This window comes from Pundamilia nyererei, unplaced genomic scaffold (genome assembly GCF_000239375.1).
Source record: "Pundamilia nyererei isolate P.nyererei 1_Seehausen unplaced genomic scaffold, PunNye1.0 scaffold00026, whole genome shotgun sequence".
Lineage (NCBI taxonomy): Eukaryota > Metazoa > Chordata > Actinopteri > Cichliformes > Cichlidae > Pundamilia > Pundamilia nyererei.
In genome coordinates, this window is record NW_005187427.1 from 4,629,977 (window position 1) to 4,650,523 (window position 20,547).

Here is a 20,547-nt window from a genome sequence, read left to right on the forward strand (position 1 = left end):
AAAAGCTGTGACAGAAGCCACAGGAAGGCAGTTTTCATATAGTTTCTTCTTCCTCTCATTATTCATAGTATTTTCATTTTGGGGGAGAATATTTATATGAAGCGTTGTTTAATAAGATATATGCAAATCTATCTTCATTACAGTGAAACCTAAAGGTTATTATCTGAAATACAAATTAATCAGTTAATTATCGATTACTGGTAACAATTTGAACAGAAAACACTCGACTTAATTTTATGTCACTATTTACATACAGAAAGCATTTAAAAAGTTGCATTTTCATAAAACAGTGCATTTATCTTCCATACGCTTAAACTGTGTAGCTGCATATTTTTAGGCCGTGATCTAAAACCAAAGTGTTCCTAACAGCAGTTTGTGTTTGCAGGAAGCTTTTAATCCTTTCTGTGCAGTTTTATTTTTATTGAAGACACTGTCGCGGTTACACTTGGACGTGGCAGATTTAAATGCATCAAGAGTTTTCTTTACTAAAAACAAAACAAACAAACAACAACAACAAACAGTCTGAGCTTTCCTGAGCCATTCGTGGAACTGAAAATGTTTCTTCTACCACCTTCATTTTTCAGACCACTTCCCAGCATTACAAACTTGTCCCACACAAACACAGGCCACTCTTTGTACTCCACAGTTTGCTGGGACCTCTTCGACTGCATCTGTTATGTTATTGCATTTAATCAAATCACGTGAGCTTGGCTTATGATCTTTTTAATGGCGCATTGTTCTCTGGAGAGAGGGTGAACGTAGAGTACTTCACAGCTAATTTGACCCAATCAACAAGGCCGCCGTCTCAGTTCAAGTAGGCTAATTTTTATTTCATGCAGCCTCTACAAAATATATTGTAGCATTCAAAAAAATCTGCTTATAAGCAAAATCAGTGGACGTGTTGTAATTTAATACATGCAGCCCGTTTCTGTCTGTTTGTGAAGGAGCTGCGAGTCTGGCACTCGCCTGGGAACTGGCTGAAAAGGACTACGAGTGATCCGGTGTTTTGATGTCTCGTTCGGTGGAAACACAACCGACAACGAAGAAAGGGGTGGGAAAAAAAGTAGCCTGATTTGTCACCTTCACACATTATAGCTGACAGAAGCGTCACTCCCACAACTTCTCCAATACGCTTCCACTGCGCGCTTTCATGCGCACCAGGAGGCGGCGCGCGGTGGAGGATGTGCCGCAGACTGGAGCTTCAAATCAATAAAACAGTGCCGGTGTCGCTTCGCTCCTCGTAGTGCGGATGCCTTACACTGTATACGTTCATGAATATCATTATTACGGGCACTATTAAAAACAAAACTAGACCCGGATCAGAGCAGCCGCTTCAAGGTGTTTTCAATCATTTTAATTTGCCCCCCTCCCCGCTGTTGATTAGTAACACATGTGTTTATAATTTCAGGCCAAAATAGTTGCCATAAAATCAGAGTGTCTTGCTTCGAAAATGATCTTAAAATGAAAGAAAACACGCCCACGATAAGTTTATTTCTTCACCTGCGGGTGTCTTTGATTCATCTTTCCATTTTAAGGTTTCTGGAGCATCTCGTTGTCCGCAGCTGAAGACAAGCTGTCTCTCTGGTCTAAACGGGGCCCATTAACGGGCCATAGGGGATCAAACAGACACCTATTATCCAGACAGCCATTAACAGGTGAGCAGCACATCAAAGCCACGCGTTCGCAAAGCCCGATCGCGTCTGTGATGTGCAAGAGGATGCCACGCAGGGGGTCGTGTTGTGTCTGCAGAACTCGGGTATAAAATCCCTCTGACATCATGCCTGCTCACTGGAGAAGTGTCTGGGACTCACTCACGGAAACTTATTTCCCCTTTTAGCTGCGTGCTTCGGACACAGCGTGCGGGATGGATTTTACCAGCGGTAATGTTTCTGAGATCATCACGTTTTTCTCGGAGCAGTTATGGCCTGATGCACTGACTGACAGCAACAACAACGGGTCGGCACAGCGCTCCAGCACGGGTAGGTGGACATGTATTTATATTTGCACATTTAAAATGTGATATAGTTTGAGGCCAAACATCTGTATAAATCTGTGGGCTGTTGACTCTGCAAATTAATTTCTGCATTTAAAATGTAATTGTCAGTTTTAACAAAACGTTTTGCCCCCCCTCTAAAGTGCACCATGTTCCATACACGATCAACTCGAAGACAAAGTGCCGCCGGAAGCGCACAATATTCAGCAAGGCGCAGCTGAGCCAGCTGGAGAGGGCCTTCTCTGCTACACCCTACCCGGATATCAATGGAAGGAAAACCCTGGCCACTCTAACTGGACTACCGGAGTCTAAAATTCAGGTAGGACACGTGCGACCTAAGGCTAATTTAGACAACGTACACTTGTTTTGTTGACTAAGAGTTTCATGTAATTCTCAATTTTCTTCAGGTTTGGTTTCAAAATCGGCGCGCACGCTTCTTCAAGACTAAGAAATCAACTCGAGGAGCCACCAAACCTTCACAGGTCAGTCACAAGACACCGTGCACTCCTCAGGTGGCTTCTCCGCCACCTCCTAGTCCCAGCCTTGCGTCTCCAACAGACTACTGGGTGCCCAGTCTACCTCAGTCCACCAGGCTCTCGTCAATCCTGGACATCCAGACCAAGTCACCAGACGTTCCCCAAATCTTTTGCCACCAATCCCAGGACTTCACCAGCTACTGCCAAGACGTGTTTCCATACGAAGGGCTGGATGAGTTGGATTTACCAGAGGACTTTGAAGCTTTTCTCAATGCACGGGGGGTACAGCCAGCAGAACGTGGCCATCCTGTCCACAAGGAAGACATCCAGAGTCGGCAAGGCCTCCAGGCTCTCTCCAGCTCTATAGAGACCCTGGCCGACCTGTCGGATCTGTGCTTCCAGGACCTGATGGTCCCCAGTCTGCCCAGCTTGGACAGCTCAATGATTGACTATCTTTTGGCATAACTGAGAGCAACATATTGAAGACCACGACATGAATGGGTCCACGTCCAACAACACGTCCGTTTGTGTAACAGCTACGAGCCAGCCTGCAGCAGGATGTCTGCTACATCAGTGTATCCGTTTTCACACCCATACGTCCACGCTGTGTCGCCAGTTGCCGTGGTGGCCTCCACTAGTGCACCCATTCAGTGATGTCGCGGTCTTTCAAAGTGTTGCGCTAACATTTTTTTTTTTTTTTTTTTTTTTTTGGACAAAGGTGCCGAGTCTACCTTGGGGAGGTGGTAACTGTGACTTGTGCTATTCGTTATCTATTTAAGAAACACCAGTATGATGCACATCAGATGATTTCACATGTCCTTTTTGCACATAGTTTGTTTATATTTTGGATGGGGTTGCAAAGATAACGTTTAGCACTTGAGTCAAAGCTGTCCTTGCTGAGTGGGCTTCAGCGGAGTCCCGGGAAAAAAGTAAATGAGACGCACTTGTTTCCAACTGAAACTCGGTACCAGAGTTTTGTTACAAGGTATGCCAACTATTGTGACGGGGAAATGGGACACGAATGACCAGATCGCCTTTTTCGGGGGGGGGGGGGTATATTTCACGATTTTCATGGCAGGCCGTGGAGATCTCTAATGTAAATAAAATGCATATTACTATTAACAATGTTATGTACATAACGTACTTTTTACTAATAAATGTATCCTGAACGAGTCTCTCAGGTTGTGTGTTATCATTCATAAACTCTTCTTGAGGTCAGGAATCACGTGGCGCCGTGGCTTAGTTGGTTAAAGCGCCTGTCTAGTAAACAGGAGATCCTGGGTTCGAATCCCAGCGGTGCCTTTTTATTTTCTGTTTTGATTAAAGTAAACTTTTAAACACTCCCGTAACATTAAATGTTGCGTCACTGACGCAAATCAGATTTTTATTCATTTTTAAACAACCTCAAGGGAGTGTGTATTTGGTTTTTTTGTTTTTTCCCACTGATGCACAGTTCGATAATATCAGGTTATGTTAAAAACATCTGTAGTGGTTTATAAATTACTTAAACCTTAATACAAATTTCCTAATGCCTTTTCAAAGTTGTAACACAGCTTTTTATTGTATTTATTTTGATATATTTTCCCTTGTACCGGCCTATTGCCCAATAGAGGGTGCTTTTTTTTTTTTTTTTTTTTTTTTTCCCCCCCACCTGAAGAGGTCAGCACAGGATTACGGCAGCCTCTTGTAGGGATACTCATGAATTCACTGAACAGAGGCCTGTATGTGTGCGCGCATATTCAGTTGTATGTTGCATTTGTAAAAACCAGGTCAGGCTACCCCAAAAGGTTGATTCAGTCCCACTAGATACAGCATTTTCAGGGGGAGGAAAGTGACCTCTTCAGTCTGCAGGTTTCCCTAAGCTTATAAACATTACATCTGCCCTAATTTATGTGTAAAAGGAACCGCAACTGAACCAAGGAGTAAATCTTTCACCATCTTCTAATGCTGTGACAGCAGCCATTCCCTAACTCTGTAAATGAGTGGCTATTTGCATAACTTTATTACAACTTGAAGTTATTTTTTTAAATATAAATATATATATATATATATATGGTGTTATTTTAGGTCAGTATGAAACTAGTCTTTAAAAGATTGAGCAAATCTGCTGTAAGCTAAGATGGATGAGTGGTGAAACATTTCTCCCACTGATAACGCTGATAAAGGCTGGGTGTTGAGTTTGGGCATGTAGACATGATGCATGGCTACAGATCACATTAGATGTGTGTGTGTGTGTAATCTCTGCCATGTGGTCAAAAATATCAAAGCACTCAAGCACTGAAATGTAAAGTTTATTAATTTTGAATAATTTCAGTGTATCCACCTAAGAGGCCATTGGAGAGGTGTCTATCCTGAACTACATGCAAGGGTCAAAGGTGTTGTCATCATTAGCCCCATATTGTAATAGTCAAGACAAGTATTTATCTTTTTTCTGCCCTTGATGCATCAGGTGCAGCAGCTTCATGCTTGCAGCCCAGCCAGTACTTTGCGATAGATCGAGGATAGGGAGGGTAAGTGGCATCCACGCGTTTTGTCTGCAGATCCACTCTGTAGTACTTATCTGATATTAAAAACAAAAAGGAAACACACAAACCAAAAGGTGTTAAGGAAGAATAAAGAGCTGTTTTTGGAAGGATTTTGACTCATTTTTTTTTCAGGCTGATTTACCCTTCTTGAAGAAGTACACATTTTGAACGGGGGTGCTTTGGTACTCCTGCATGATGCTCTCTTCAGAGCTGTCACTGTAATCACCGAGGTCGAACAAATCATAGAACCAAAAGTCATCGTGGCGACTCTGCCTTCTTCGCTGTCCACGCCTCTTACTGGGCCTCTTCCTCTGACTCTTCCACTTCTTTGCGGTCGGAGGTGAAGTTGGTTTGGGAGTGGTGTAGACTCGCCCCACTATGGCAGCATCTATAACGGGCCTAATACCCCGCCAATCCCTGCTGATGAACCAAGGGCCTGTTTGGGAACTGGTAACTGCTAAAATACAAAAGTCATGCAGATGGAGAATAAGAAAAAAAAAATCTGAAACAGACAAGCATAAAGAGACCAAGGTCCTTACAGGATCCTCCAAAGAGCTCAGTGAAGAGATCCTCCCATGCGTTATCGCAGAAGAGGTCTGTGTATTGTGTGAACAGCACAGAAGGGGAGGACCTGCTCATCTGGATGCACTCCTCGTGGGAAGGCTGGTGCTTGAACTCATATTGGTAATACCGGTCCCCTGAAGAAAAGAGAAAAATCAGATTTCAGGATTTTACTCGATGAGAGAGAAACAACGAGGCTGTGGAGTTGCCGATACATTTTTAATGATATACAAATGCAGATAAAACCTTGCCACCTGCATTTGCTTCCATCAGATTCTGTAACTCTAACTCTTTGCTTTGCCTCTAACTGCTTTTTCTGAAAACGTTAACCTCTGTGCTCCACTGGGTGTCATCAGACTGCTCTTTATAACTTGCTCGTCTTTACAACTTGCCGTGAAATGATGATGCAAGGAAATTTTGCTTTAGAGGTGAAGTGTAGAAGGAAAAGCACCAAATGTTACAAGTGAAGACACTGTATTAAAATAATAAACGAATATAGCAGTGCTCTGTTTGAAGTCATCACTTTAAGGGTAAAGTTAAGGGTAACTTTATCAAGTACAGACAAAATAACTTGACTTTCAGATAAATGTGGTGGGTTAAACATTTCCTAAAAATGTAAAATATTTACAATATAAGTAAGTACGTATTCAGCTCCTTAACTAATTATTAACAAAATGAAGCAACCCCCCCCCAAAAAAACATGAAAACAACTTTGTTTATTAATTTGCTTGTTTTGTGTGATAGGGTGCTACTTCCCTATTCTTGTAAAAGCAATTATATATTCACATGCAAAGTCATCTTCCTTAGTTTTATCAGATCACGAGCAACACTTAGAAACCCCTGCTGTACTTGTATATGATAAAAAACATTATCACCCATTAGTACAAATACCTTTGAAGAAGTAGGCCTTCTCCTTGCCACGGTGACTTGGTGCTGGTATGGCAAACGCAGCATCGATCTCATCTGGTATGCCATCAAAGCCGTTTGAAATAAGCCGTGGATAGTCCTCATCCAGGACGTCACCATCAAATCTCCAGTACTGGTTCCCCTGAGAGAAAATGGAGCCCAGAGCATTGAAGTTTGAGGATACCGCTGCGAAGGAGTGTTAATGAGGGCAACAGACTACTCTCCCTAAAGAAGGTTTGAAGTCTGAAACATTCCTAATCATCATCTTCTTCTTCTTTTTAGGGGTCGCTGCAAACATCTCAGTCAATCCTCTGTCCCACCAATCATCTGCACGTCCTCTATCACTACATCCAGTAATTTGGTGCCTTAAAGCTCCATCTTCACCATCTTCCACTATCCCCCCACCGCACATGTCCAAACCAACTCAGCCTTGCCTCTCCAACTGCCTCTGATATACTCATTTCACCATTGCCTCCAAACCAAATATCACAGCAGGTCCATCTTCTAAACATTCCCTCTTTCTCATGCTGCTACACTTCAGTCACAAATCACCCCTGACACTCATCTCCACCCACTCCACCCTGCCACCCTGTCTCTTCTTCACCTCTATTGTGCACCGTCTTTTACTTTTGATTGTTGACCCCAGGCGCTTAAATCTCCTCTCATTCACACACATATTTCATCTTGCTTCTACTGACTTTAATTCGTCTTCATACCGCCACCTGCTCTCTACTCTCACTATAGATCACAATCTCATCTGCATAGAGTCCATAGAGACGCCTGCCTGACCTCATCTGTCAGTGTGCATCCCCCTGCAAACAAGAAGAGGCCCAGAGCTCATCCCTAATATAAAATACTGCTAATACTTTGCATAATTAACAACTTTTGTTAGTTAGTTGAGAAGAACACCGCTTTCTCTCCACGTTTCTTATGTTTTTTTTGTAAGGTTACTCCATTTTATCCAGCTGAAGACCACTGGCAGGGTATAGCAAGAAAAAAAATGCACAATTCTTCTTCATATGCACTGTACAAATAACCGAATCAATAAGGAAACAGATCAATATTATGAGTAATGAAGCGACACCATTTTGTAGCAACACTCATGCCAGTGTGGGGCTGAAGAGCATTATTTCTGCCATAATGTTGGATAGTGTATTTGATCTGAATGATTGCACGCAACAGAGTCACTGTTTGAGTATTTCGCAGTTACAGAGAAACGGTTTAAAACAATGGCTTTTACAACTGTAGGCACTCATTTTGAATTTTCAGAGGCTTAAAAGAATAAACAATAAATGTAGCTCAATTAAACATGAAAACACATGCACACCACAAAAAAAAACACACATTTATGTGAGGTGGAGCCTTTTGTGTACCTCATCACAAAGAAATATAGCAGCTTATACCTTAAAGATGTAGGATTTCCCCTGGCAGTTGATACGTGTGAATGCAGCACTGATGGGTCCACTGATTCCCCAAACGTCCTCGATGAGTTTGGGGTAACCAGGAAGGATGGACTTATCATCCAGCTCAAAGAAATATACACCTACGAGGAAGAGCAGGCTCTGGATCAGTGTTTACATCAGCATTCAAAGAGTTTCAAATCTTGCAGCAGGATAATCCACAAAGTTTCCACGAATGGGTACTCAAGTCTGATTTTGGGTCTGTGTTCAAAATGACTGCAAATATGTACCCATTTATCGTTTACTTTTTAAAGAAACACATTCTGTTTTCATTGAGCAAAAGCTCCTTCAGCATTTACTTTCCTCAAACAATTGTTATCATTTTTATTTTAATTTTGGATGAAATTGAAAAGGCTTTCCCTCCTTTTCTTTAATGTTTGGATCTTTTAAGCTATTAACATTAGTTTTTACTATAATCTACACTTTTAGGCACGGTATCAATTCTGCATCTTCTGATTATAACTTTCTCCTCTCTGTATTGGAAAAAACAGCATTGCTGAATAATTAAGGAAATTAAAAAGAGAGACATTACACAATGGCAACAAAGTAACAAAAGTAAAAGTAGAAGTAGAAGTAAACTGTCCTCTTATGTGATCAGGATTACCTCTAAAAGCATAGATTGATCCATTTTTCAGCTGCAGAAAAGCATCAAATGCCCGCCCACTGCAGGGCATGGCATCAGGATCCACCGGTAGTAGTGTGGGCCCCTGTGTGACATTGGGTGTGACAGTCGGTATAACTGTGTCTGAGGTTGGCATAAAAGTTGCTGTGCTCGGGCTCGTCTCTTCCAGTGGTTCCTCAAAGACATCACCTCGAGAAACTGAAGGTAGAACATGAGGTTTTGTCAGATGGTGACGTTTCAAAGGAGAAGAAAATTCAAGCTGACTCGTTAGTGAAACTGTCACACAGCACAGCACTGACCTTTTCTGGGGCAGATGGTGTAAAAGTCCCCACAGCAGCTTCCATAATACACACACATGGAGTCACACTGACATTTGCTCTGTGGGCTGAAGGAGCCGCAGCGACCTGCACAGGACTCTGTGGGAAAGTAGTTTTAGTGTGAGATATCATGCAGCGTGTAGACCTGGTCTGAGTTTACCATTCAATAATCAGTGAAACTAGAAGTAATCAGACCCTTTACTCGTTTAAACGCACCAGCTGTAAAACAATCCAGATGCATTATCAGAAAGATAGGATATAAAGTTAGGATTAGATTCTTCCTAATTCATCACTAAATAAAATATTTCACATTGTCAACGTTTGAAATATTTACAGTTATTTACCAAGGTGAACTGAATTTGAAGAATTGGGACACGAATAAGAGGGAAGCAACAAAATTGTGTTTTGGGTTCAAAGAGTCATTGAAATCAATTCATTTAGATATTTAAAGGGGAAAGTGTGTAAAACACGAGTTACAGTTACTAAAAACATGTTCCCACCTATCAGCCTATGACAGGGATTCTTTCATTGATTATGGTGTGGAATAATGGATGCTATATATCGTCCCTGCAAGCTCAGGCTGCTCTATTTCTACCATTTTTTCACTCTTGGCTCTGTGTGATGTCACACAGCTCTGGCTTATAGTACAAAAGCTCGATTCACCTCCCGTTCAAACATTCTGTATGCATAAGGCAGCCAATTGGAAGAAAGATGAATTAAATAAAGGGAGAGGAGCATGTTTCAGAGAGGGGATAAACTGGAAGTCTGAGATAAAGAAGGATATTTTAAAACTGAGTCATTCAAAGCATTTTCAGTAGAGTCCAAGAATAAAAAGATTTAATTAGAAATTAAAAACAATAAAACAAACCTCTAAGAAAACACCAGGATAAACTACTAATATACACTATACTGCCAAAAGTATGTCCCATCTTGCATGGCAGCTGCATCCAAGCCTTACATCACCAAACGTAGTTTAAACCACGCCCCCACTCGATCTAGAGAAGTGGAGACGTGTTCTCCAAAGTGAAGAATCATCCTTCTCATTCTGGTGGACGAGTCTGGGTTTGGTGGTTGCTGGAGAACGGTATGTGTCTGCATTGTGTCAAGTGTAAAGTTTGGTGGAGAGGGGATTATGGTGTGACGGTTGTTTTTCAGGCGTTGTGCTCAGCTCCTTAGTTCCAGTCGAAGTAACTCTTAAGGCTTCAGCTCACTAAGACATTTTGGACATTTTCATGCTTCAGGATGGTCCCTTTCTGTTCCAACATGACTGCGCGCCAGTGCACAAAGCAAGATCCATAAAGACATGGATGTGCGAGCTTGGTGTGGAAGAACTCGACTGGCCTGTCATCCAACATCAGTGCCTAACCTGACAAATATGCTTGTGGAAGAATGCTCAAAAATCCCCATAAACACTGCTAACATTGTGGAAAGCCTTCCCAGAAGAGTTGAAGATATTATAGCTGCAGAGGGTGGAGCGACATCATAATAAACCACATGGATTAGGAATGGGATGTCTCTCAAGTTCATATATGTGTGAAGTCAATGAGCAAATGTTTCTGACAATATAGTACATTTTGTTTCATACATCAGTAGCTACACATCAAAGTCAAGACATTATACAAAACTTAAAAATATGATCTATTATGTCTAATAATTACAACTGCTATCAACAATAATACAAACTGCACATCAAAAATGTTAAAGTTTTACCTTCTGCAGCAAAGGCGGTGTCCAACAACAGGACGAGGCCCAGCAGAACTACCGCTGGCTTCATGTCGGCTCACAGCAAAAATCCCCCAAACTAAAACTCTGAAGGTGTACTATTCTAAAATCCTGCTTACTAACCTAAACCACTAGCTGGGTTTGAGCTGGGTGCCCCACTTTGGGGTTTAGTACTGTGTGCAGCTGATCAATAGATATTTTTCAGAGGCTGTTGACCCCCCAGGCTTCTGCTGTCCTGACTGGTCAATACTCTGATAATCATTAAGCTGATCTCTGTCCAATCTGTCCTAGAAACATGCTACAGACCAGAAACATGAACACTTTATGGCTTTAATTTGATTTTATTTAGTAAACACCCAGTATAATTTTATAATAACTTAAATTTACTTTATGAAAATGTTATTAATTATAGGTTTATCTGGATGCTTCTCAATATGAAAATAGTTAAAACACAGAATTACAAACTCAACTAAAAACTGAAGGTGTCTCTTGAGTCATAAAGTAAGTGTGTGCACTGTATTTTTAATTTCCGGGCAAATTTAGGATAATATCTAAGCTCAAACATTGTAACATTAGGCCTGTCTTTTTTCTCTATTGATCCTTAAACACAGACAATGACTTTTTCTCCCCAATTAAGCCCTGAGAAGAAGAAAAAATGCAGGTGAAACCTGTGGATTCCCTCCTTTCCAGTTTGGATTATGAACAAAAGATGGGAGTTGATGACTAAACTCAACACCACGGAACAAGGTAGTCAGCTGGCAGACAGATTATAGCAATATTAATGCGTCCTTATCGCTAGCCTTGAAGTTTCCGGGTATTTGTTAAACATTAAAAGATTTGAAAGGAGTTTTAAAAAATAGTTTTTTCTTTAAGGTTTAAAACGAACAAAGTCGCAGCTGAAGAAAGTTGGTAATTTAGGTCAATATTTAAACTGCCCAAACAATAAGGAAATCCATGGCATTTAGGAATGTACTCATCCTTCATGCAGTGCAGCAAAAACAGTCCATGTGTGGACTTTGATTATCAGTGCAGCTTTTATCACTGGCAGTTCTTATGTTGCTCTTGAGTCCAATTAACAAGATCACTAAGCAAATCCGAAAAACCACAGAAAGTGTGCCGAACCTAATCCACAAAGATCTATTTCGGGATCTAGCAGCAAAGTGTTGGACTGCTTGCTGACTTTTCTACTTCCTCTGATGTAGTGCAACTCCATGAGCCTGATTGAAAAGCCTGCAGCCAGTCTGACAGAAAACAACCTCCCGGAGTTTATCATGACAAAAAAATCTAGGTTTAGGAATTTAGAAGGAAGGTAAAATAAGACACATAGTGCAGACTTAAAAATAAAAAAAGCAAAAGTAACAAATGTAGGGACTAAAAAAGAAACTGTAAGTAAATGTAAAACTTAAAATCATTGAAAGCCTTTAAAAAAAAGGACGCTTTAAGACATGACTTAAAGGAAGTGACTGACTGCAACAGATCGGATTTCCTCAGGCACCTTGTTGCAAATGCTCTGTCCTCTTTAGGTTTTAGCTGGACGCCTAGAACAAATAAAAGACCTCTGCCTGCGGATTTAAAGGTACGTGCTGCACATTCTAATAAGAGGTGAACTCTTAAAGTCAATTAAAAAACATTCTGGGAGAACATGTAAACATGCCTAAACAGGAGTGATACGATGCCATCTCTTTGGTCTAGTTAAAATCCTGGCAGTCTGCAGTCATTCAATAGATTTATTTGGCTCAGGCAAATAAACAGCCTGTTGCAGTAATCTCGGTGTGAGGAAATAAAAGTATGAAAAACACTTTGCAAAGGCAGCCATTCAGAGAGCTCAGTGTACCGCGGAGGGTCAGATGATCTACGAGGCCGATATATCTGTGTGTGATCAGCATAAAATTTTAAACATAACAGAGACTATAAGGAGAATAAATATATGAAGAAGAAGAAGATTGGACCTAAAATGGGCTCCTGCGGAGACACAGAACTTCCTTTTTGACAAATTTGACTATTATTGCTAAACCCTGCATGCTGTCACTATAAAAAAATGCTTTTGTCTGCCTCGATGACCATTTACCATTTATTATTTATTCAAACTTGTCAAGTGCCAGTAGAGACAGAAGTAAGGACAGCATGCAGTATGTTAAAGACTCAGAAGCCTGAATTTTCTGGCTGATGGTTGTAAAAGTATAATCAACTGAAATGCACACATCTGGCAGAACCCCTGAAATTAACAGCAGGACAAATAAAACAATGAAACTCAAGGTAATAACTTTAGTTGTGACGTTGATATAAAAGACAATGTTTCAAAAATAACTAAACAAGTAAATGCACAGATTTGTTTCACGGGAGCGTAAAGTGGAAGGTACCTCTGTTCGCTCCTATTGTTGCTAATATGCCAAAAGATGGGAAAGGTGTTTATATACAGGATGCAAAGTCCCCTTAAAAAGCACTCAGTCACAACAATATTGAATTGTGAGTTCTACACTGATCAAACATAAAACAGATCATATTTATATAGCCCTCCTTAAATGTAAGTGGATGCTGCCCTCATATAATAATGGTCCAGATTCTTCTTTTAGTGATGTTTAAACCATGACTGTAATGAGAGCAGGTGTAGAAATGTTCTCTGGTCTGTGCAGAAAAACAAATTAACATTATATGACTTGATTATTATTGTACTGGCACTATAACATCAAAATGCAGTGCAATGGCGTTTCCAAGGTAATCTTGATAGAATAAAAGTGTGATTTTTATAGCACTAATAGTAAATATTAGTTTGTTATGTAAGTTATATTCGACATTTGCACTGTTTTCAGGATGCATGTTGTTATCTTATCAGTATGACTAAATTGTACTGGCAGAACAGCCTTATTACAATTGGAGGCACTTCATCCATAAAGCTGGGTGCTGATTGTTTAGAGGTCTTTACAGTGGGTTTTCTCTCAAATTGCACCTTTAATGAGTAATGATTCATCACAAAGTGTGACCAACAAATAAGGATTTTGTGAGAGTGACAGAACATCTAAATCCAGACAGTTTTTATCAGTTGGTCTCTTTTGGTGTCAAATATTAATCCGGTCCATGTACAAGTCAGCTCTTCTGTTCATTATTGGAAAAAAGAGGTTGGCTCTTTAAAACCTTTGAGCTTTTCATTACAGAACAGTCATAAAAACAGTACAGACGCAATGTTCAGCTCAGTCTTGTTCTTTAATTTCAGGCAGTAAAAAAACAAAAAAAAACAAAACAGCAGCAAAGCGACTCACTCATTAACTCAAATATCTATTAGCTAATCACATGGGACCAACTCAGTGCATTTAGGCATGTAGATGGGTGTAGATGGGGTCATGATGCCCTGCAGAAGTTCAAACTGAGCAGCGGAACAGGAGAAGAAAAGATGATTTAAGAAACTTTCAACATCTCATGGTTGTTGGTGCTAAATGGACTGGCATGAGTATTTCAGAACCTGATGATATCCTGGGATTTTCCTCACACAATCATCGCTTAGGCTCAGAGAGAGAGAGAGAAACTATTCAGCAAGAAGTAGTTCTTTGGGTGAAAATGCAAGAACATGTTGTGTGGTCATGTGGATGGGCATTAATTACCCCTCCCTTACTGAAACACCATAGTATTCATAATGAAGATCACTCTGACTCATCCCACCCTAGCACCCCCCAGCAACCCAACCGCCCTTTATTTCCCCTTCTCTTCTTGTCATTATTATTATTATTATTACCTGCCAATGAGTTCTCTCTACTCACATAGTTCCACAGTTACCAGATCTCAATCCAATAGAGCTCCTTTGACATGTGGTGGAGCAAGATAGTAATTTCATGGATGTGCAGCAAACAAAGCAGCAGAAACCGTGTGATCATGTCAGTCTGAACCAAAAATCTGAGGAATATTTCCAACATGAATCCATGTCATAAATAATTAAGGCAGTTCTGAAGGCGGCAAACCTGATAAAGGTGTCAGAGGATGTATAATGATTATGGAAATCTAAAATTCTAACATTTGGATTGTTATTTTGTTAGATTAAACTTAGTTGGATGCAGAACCTTTCATTACTATTTTAATTTCAAGAAGCCTGAAATTCTTGCATACAGGATTTGGAAAACACAAACAATGATTATCTGTACGTGTGCTTTCTAACCAAACTCCCTTCATAAATCATTCAGTAAACCCAATAAATAAAAAACACTAATCTGTGTGGATGCTATATTATGTCTATTGCTTTAATGATTAACTGCCTTTATTATTAAAACTCCTAAGCTGTACATGAACATAGAAAGGTCACCCAGTGTTTTTGCTTTGGCTGCTTTTTCTTGTTTTAATTACTACATTTGCCCTTTTTTTGTTTTCATCATGTTTAATACCAGAACGTTCCTCAGTAACATTTAGTCAGATTAGACCAACATGATCATCTATGATCAATAGAAGTGTTCGTCTTTAACAGACGTTTTATGCCTCAATCTCTTATGAACTTCCTATATGAACTGCAGTAATAAGTAATTTATAAAACAACCGGGAGTTTGCAGTGATGCCAGTGTGCTGTGTAAGAGTGATATATGAGTATTAATCGCATGATATGATCACTGGTTTTTAGACTAATATAAGCTTCTAATCTGAGTTGCTGTGTATATTGATGGTGTTTTTGAGTCATGGGAGGTATTTATCTTCATTTAAGACAAAGAACTTTTGTGATAAAGTCTTTACAAAGATTCACTGGGATTCCTTGAAAATCACCAGCCACTGTTTGTTAAATGTCCCAGATGGAAGTGTTTGTGTTTAAAGGCAAAGTTGTGGTTGCCATTTTAAGATAACATGGTTTACAATTTAAATGCTATTCTTAAACAACACACTTCCCAGCGTTTTGCCTTTTTTTAAAAAAAACAATTATATTAAAAAAAGTGTAAAAAGTGGAAGAAACTAGACAGCTGTTGACATCTCATCGCAATGTCGCAATTGAACGAGAAAATCCTGGTTGCCAGAACTTTTGCAAAGTCAGCAGCAACAGTCACAAGCTTTTAATCCACTGAATGATTTCATTGTTTTAAGACGTTGAGTTTTTTTTTCAAGTTGTTCTTTGTTACAGGGCAGATGCAGGAGTATGGGTTCCTCCTATCCTATTCTGACACATGCAACCTGCTGACTGTACGAAATCATACTTTAGAATACTTTTCTAGTCTTACAATGAGCTATGCAGCAATGAGAAATAACATCTGACGCAGTAACAACAGTCAGACAGGAGATAAAATAATGTTCATATAACCTAATTATGGCTGTAGCGAGGCTATGATTGTTTTTTTGTCAAAATCGGTGCATTTTAGGTTAAAACACCTCATCTCTCGCTGTGCTGTTTGACATCAACTGACATCAACTCCCTTCTTTGTTTAATGAATCAGTTATTAAAAATTTGAATCATTCAGAAATTCATCTCAGGTGAAACTTACACAGATATTGACCTTTGGTTAAGTTACTGGAACTGCACTCCTTCACATGATAAAGTCTCTCTATTGTTTGGCTGTCCGTCTCCAGTCCCTCCCCCTTATTCTGCTTTTACAGCTACTTTTTGCTCTTTCCCAACAGTGTCAGCTGCTTCTCTGTCAAGGATGTTGATCTCTTTGAGTTAATGTTTGATATGCTACCAGAGATATAGACAGAAAATTGCACTGATTTTATTCTCTTTACCACAGTGACTTTCTGTGGAGCAGACCTCTACTGTTAACCCACCTGAGCTCAGTTTTCAGCTCCACAGCTGCCCTGTGCCTCTTCTTCATACTGACTAGTGTTTGTGTTAGCGTTGACCTACCTGCAACACTTAGAAAGAAAGAGTTTATTTCAGTTGTTAGTTCATTTTTTGAGAGCATCATGTATAACTGGGAGAGAGTGCTGCATCTTCTGTGGCACCACAGGAACTATATCATCATAATCGTCACGCCGCTTGTATTCCTTCCTCTGCCTCTCGTCTATCCTTCATCGGTGAGTGTATTTGTTTAAAAAAAAAACAGCTAAAGATTTATATTCACTGACCAGACTAATCTGTACACGTGCAATTTGAGAAGTTTGGCTATAACCCGTTCAGTTAATCTGACACTTGTTCTTAAAGAACAGATCTTGTAATTATTTTTAAATCTATGATTTAAGTGTTGGATCACTGACCTACGCTGATGCCCACCTTTAAAACTATACACTCTCACCTGAGTGAATTTACTTGAAGTGCAGTCAATCACAGTTAAACAGGCTAGGTTTGTCCGTCTGTCTGTAGTGGATAACATAAATGGTGTTTGAATGTTGTTCGAATTCAAGGGCTAAAAAGCTTTTAAAGTCAGGTGTTTTATTCACACTTATTAACATGTCTCTCTTGTTGCAGTTATTGAATCTGCTGAAAACATGTGGACTAATGATGGTTATTTCTAAAAATAAACAAATACTCACACTACAACATTGGTCAATTATCCTCCTGATACCCAGGCTCTTATTTGGGGTTCATTTTTAATCTCCCTGACCTCGGGCCCTGATAAATCTTAAAATCGTTGAAGAGGAAGTTATTACAATGTTGTAACAGCCTCATGTGGTACCAGTTTTCTTCTATAGGACAACACAATAAACACATTGTATAGCAAAGTAAGAAACACTTTGTTGAACAGAATGAAGTTTAAGATGCAAAAAAGCCAAAATTTAATGTCCCCATGTCAGGACGCAGGCCGTCTGGAGAGAAGCATAGATGATATTCTTATATAGTTTTGATGATTTTCTTTAATAGACTGCATTTTTATGTCTATAACAAAACTGTCACAGTACGCAGAAACAGACTGTATGTATTGTGAATACTGGACTCAAATACAGACACAAAGGAACGTGGAACAAAACTTGAATTAACAAAAAGCGAGCCATTTAACATGGCTGATGGAGAAATCTAAAGTAATGCATAAGGCAAACAAAGATGAGAATAAACAATAACCTAAACTGGGGAAACTAAAAATAAACATAAAAAACCCTAAAAATGAAACTTGGCATGGATACATAGATACCTGGAACATTGAGAGATGGCGCAAAAGACAACAGACGACCTGACCCTGAACAAAGGAGGACAAAGGACTTAAGTACACAAAAAGATAATGAGAGGATGGGGAACTGGTGGGAACACAGCTGGGACAAATCAGACCTGACGAGGGGGAAGGGGGAAGCCAAAATAGACACTCTGCATACAGGACAGGGACTCTCACAGTAAAACAGAAAAAAGTATGGAACCCAGACATGAAAACACGAACGTGACAACATAAGACACACAGACATGAAACGCATAAAGGGCGAGGGAAACTTAAACACAGGGGTAGAAGAAACAAGGGGAATCTAAAAAACAATGAACTATAACAGCAACTTAGGCATTGTAGAAATGAACTTAGAAAACCTAAAGGACTTAAACATAAATCAAAAACATCAAAATAGGCTAAAACTCAAAACGCCGGGTCAAAAGACCCAAGATCATGACACAAACATAAGCTGCTGTGACATTACATGTCTGCAGGTTATTTTTTGAGTGCACTTAACTCAGTCACCACGTCTCTCACTTTGAAAGACTTGATTTAATCGAAAGATACCGTAGACATCCAGGGCCAGTTTTTTAATATGATTACTAAACGCAGTCACCTCAAAATCCCTGCAAGCCATGTAATCTCTTATGTGTTGACATATTGCAACTGAATTCAACACCAAATTGATTTTATCATCTTCATTTTTTGCTGAAAGTGCTGAAGTGGTCTGTTAATGTATGAAGGATAAGAAACAAAGCGGGCTTTGTGGTGCTCAGCTGAACCTTTGTGCTTTACAGTGCAATTAAAGACACATAAAGATGGTGGGCTCAAACTACACTACCCAATATGACCCCTATTACTGTTAATAAATTAGAGCCTGTGTTATCTGTAATTATCCTGAGCTCTCTATTTAATATGTAGACATGAGATTTAACGCTTAAATACACAGACTTGTAGTAAAAAATATTTCTATAATATACAATGCATTCCATTACACAAAAGCTGCAAGAGAACGGTGTAGCTGTCTAAAATATAACTGTAAAGTAGATAATAACACAAATATTATTTTGTACGTTTTATTATAATGTTTTAGGAAATCTTTTTGAAACTTAAGCTTTATCAGTGTCTTGTCTGCAGTGGAATGTTTTGTGTCGGGAGCTTAAAGAGATTTTATAACTTTTATTGAGGATCATAAAAACTTATCTTGTGAGATGTGAACACGACAAACTGTTTGTTTTATGATCAAGGGTTGCTGCTATCTGCATGTATAGAGACTTGGTGCCTTTTAAAAAGAAAAGATAAGCGAAAGGAAAATTCCATGTATGCACTTTGCTGCAAACTGTGGGTTGGTCTCTGCTTCTGTGTGCGTCTGCACAAAATGTAATCAAATCACATGTTAGTGATTGTGATGTTATATTTATGTGTCTGTGTTTACAGGAAGCCAGATGTGGCTACGCGATCATCCTCATGGCTCTGTACTGGTGCACAGAGTGCATGCCTCTGGCTGTGACTGCCTTACTGCCAGTCATCCTCTTTCCTATGATGGGCATCATGAAGGGTGGAGATGTAGGGTCATCTTTTTCCACTTCTGTGCTTCATAAGTATATTTTAATAACACAACACAGCAATAATGTAAAACGTTCACTGCTTCAACAGGAAATAATAGCGTAAGTGGCAGCCAGGTGCTGCTAATAAAATGAACTTGATTAACGGATTATCAGCACCTCTAAAAAAGTAGAAGATTTGCCAGTTTGTTGGTCTGGTGCATTGATGTGTTTGTTAACACAATGCCAAGGAGCAATGATTTTAGAGAAGCAATTGTTGCTGCTCGTCAGTGTTTGGAAAGGCCATTTCTGAACAGAGCCGGGCCCAAATCCCCCAGAACTATGTGAGAAACCAATAAAGCTGTGCAGAAAAGGATTACGTCAAGTTATTACTGTTAAAATTGATTCATGGCATTGTGTACTTCACTTCACTCACTGCTTCTGTTTTTAGTTTTGGTTAATTAATAATGACACTGTGTAAAATGTTGTGTGTTGCTGTTTTTCTGAGTTTCTATTTAAATCATTTTAGAACCTGCTCAGGACCACATAACCTTTTATTATTTATTTTATTATCTTATTATATTGTATCTTATACATAAAACTGTCTTTATTTTTAAAATGATTCTATATAAAAATCTGAGTTATTGACACACGTAAGAAAATTTTGCTCCTGCTTATGAATATAAAATGAAAATCAGAGATTTTAAATACAATTTAGGATATTTTTTTTTAATTGAACTGAGAACAGAAAGACCATTTATGAGGAACTTGAATTAAAAAGTGTTGATACAACACTGTGTGTCGCATGAGAAAGCAAATAGGAGTGTCAAGGGAAGAAACTCTTCAGTTAGTTTAGTGTGGAAAATAGCTGTTAAAAAGGACAACAGTTATTGAAAGTGTGATGTGACCCCCAGTCACTTCTTTTACGCCATACTTCTACTGGCATGGTAACACTGCTGATCCCGCTTTTTTGCGTTTATTGCTCATAAAGCGTATTTGATGATACATGTAGGTCCACAGGTTACCTTTGATCCATGTGCTAATGTTAGCGACTGTGTGATCTGTTTCAGGTCAGTATTGAGTATCTGAAAGACTCGAACATGCTGTTCATCGGAGGTCTGCTGGTGGCCATCGCGGTCGAACACTGGAACCTCCATAAACGAATCGCTCTCCGGGTTTTGCTGCTGGTTGGTGTTCGTCCATCGCTGTAAGAGAGCCTTGACATACAAGTCTACAAGTCTTTCAGAATCCGGTCGTTAAGTGATGACGTGACGGATCCTACTTCCGGGCCTGAAGTAGTCTGCGTTTAATATGGCTTTTGTGTTGTTAACATGTTTAATGTTTTGTATTTTCTTCTATTTAATCTCAAAAAGCTCCTAAAACAGTCAGTGAT

General features: G+C 39.5%; 3 protein-coding genes and 1 non-coding gene across 4 annotated transcripts in view; 3 read left to right on the forward strand and 1 right to left on the reverse strand.

The window, feature by feature from the left end:
- The first annotated feature begins 1,662 nt into the window (after positions 1–1,662).
- LOC102198031 (homeobox protein SEBOX-like) lies at positions 1,663–3,636 on the forward strand. Its single transcript, XM_005727888.1, has 4 exons — positions 1,663–1,756; positions 1,838–1,979; positions 2,137–2,312; positions 2,401–3,636. Exons 1-4 carry the CDS (start codon positions 1,706–1,708, stop codon positions 2,932–2,934), a joined length of 903 nt encoding a protein of 300 aa, XP_005727945.1. The 5' UTR covers positions 1,663–1,705; the 3' UTR covers positions 2,935–3,636.
- Positions 3,637–3,697: 61 nt separating this feature from the next.
- Positions 3,698–3,771, forward strand: trnat-agu (transfer RNA threonine (anticodon AGU)). The gene has a single exon. It is a non-coding gene; the product is annotated as a tRNA-Thr (tRNA).
- Positions 3,772–4,764: 993 nt separating this feature from the next.
- Positions 4,765–10,734, reverse strand: vtnb (vitronectin b). Its single transcript, XM_005727889.1, has 8 exons — positions 10,571–10,734; positions 8,843–8,959; positions 8,526–8,741; positions 7,865–8,004; positions 6,447–6,603; positions 5,534–5,692; positions 5,137–5,451; positions 4,765–5,029 (listed from the first exon to the last, which is right to left on the reverse strand). The coding sequence occupies exons 1-8, from the start codon at positions 10,632–10,634 to the stop codon at positions 4,890–4,892; spliced, it is 1,308 nt and encodes a 435-aa protein (XP_005727946.1). The 5' UTR covers positions 10,635–10,734; the 3' UTR covers positions 4,765–4,889.
- A 5,441-nt stretch (positions 10,735–16,175) lies between these two features.
- The window catches only part of slc13a2 (solute carrier family 13 member 2), an 8,833-nt gene continuing 4,461 nt past the window's right edge, over positions 16,176–20,547 (forward strand). The window contains exons 1-3 of the mRNA XM_013909477.1: positions 16,176–16,555; positions 19,048–19,176; positions 20,225–20,361. Coding sequence (XP_013764931.1) covers positions 16,445–16,555; positions 19,048–19,176; positions 20,225–20,361 — 377 coding nt within the window. The 5' untranslated portion in view covers positions 16,176–16,444. The remainder of the gene's footprint in view (positions 16,556–19,047; positions 19,177–20,224; positions 20,362–20,547) is intronic.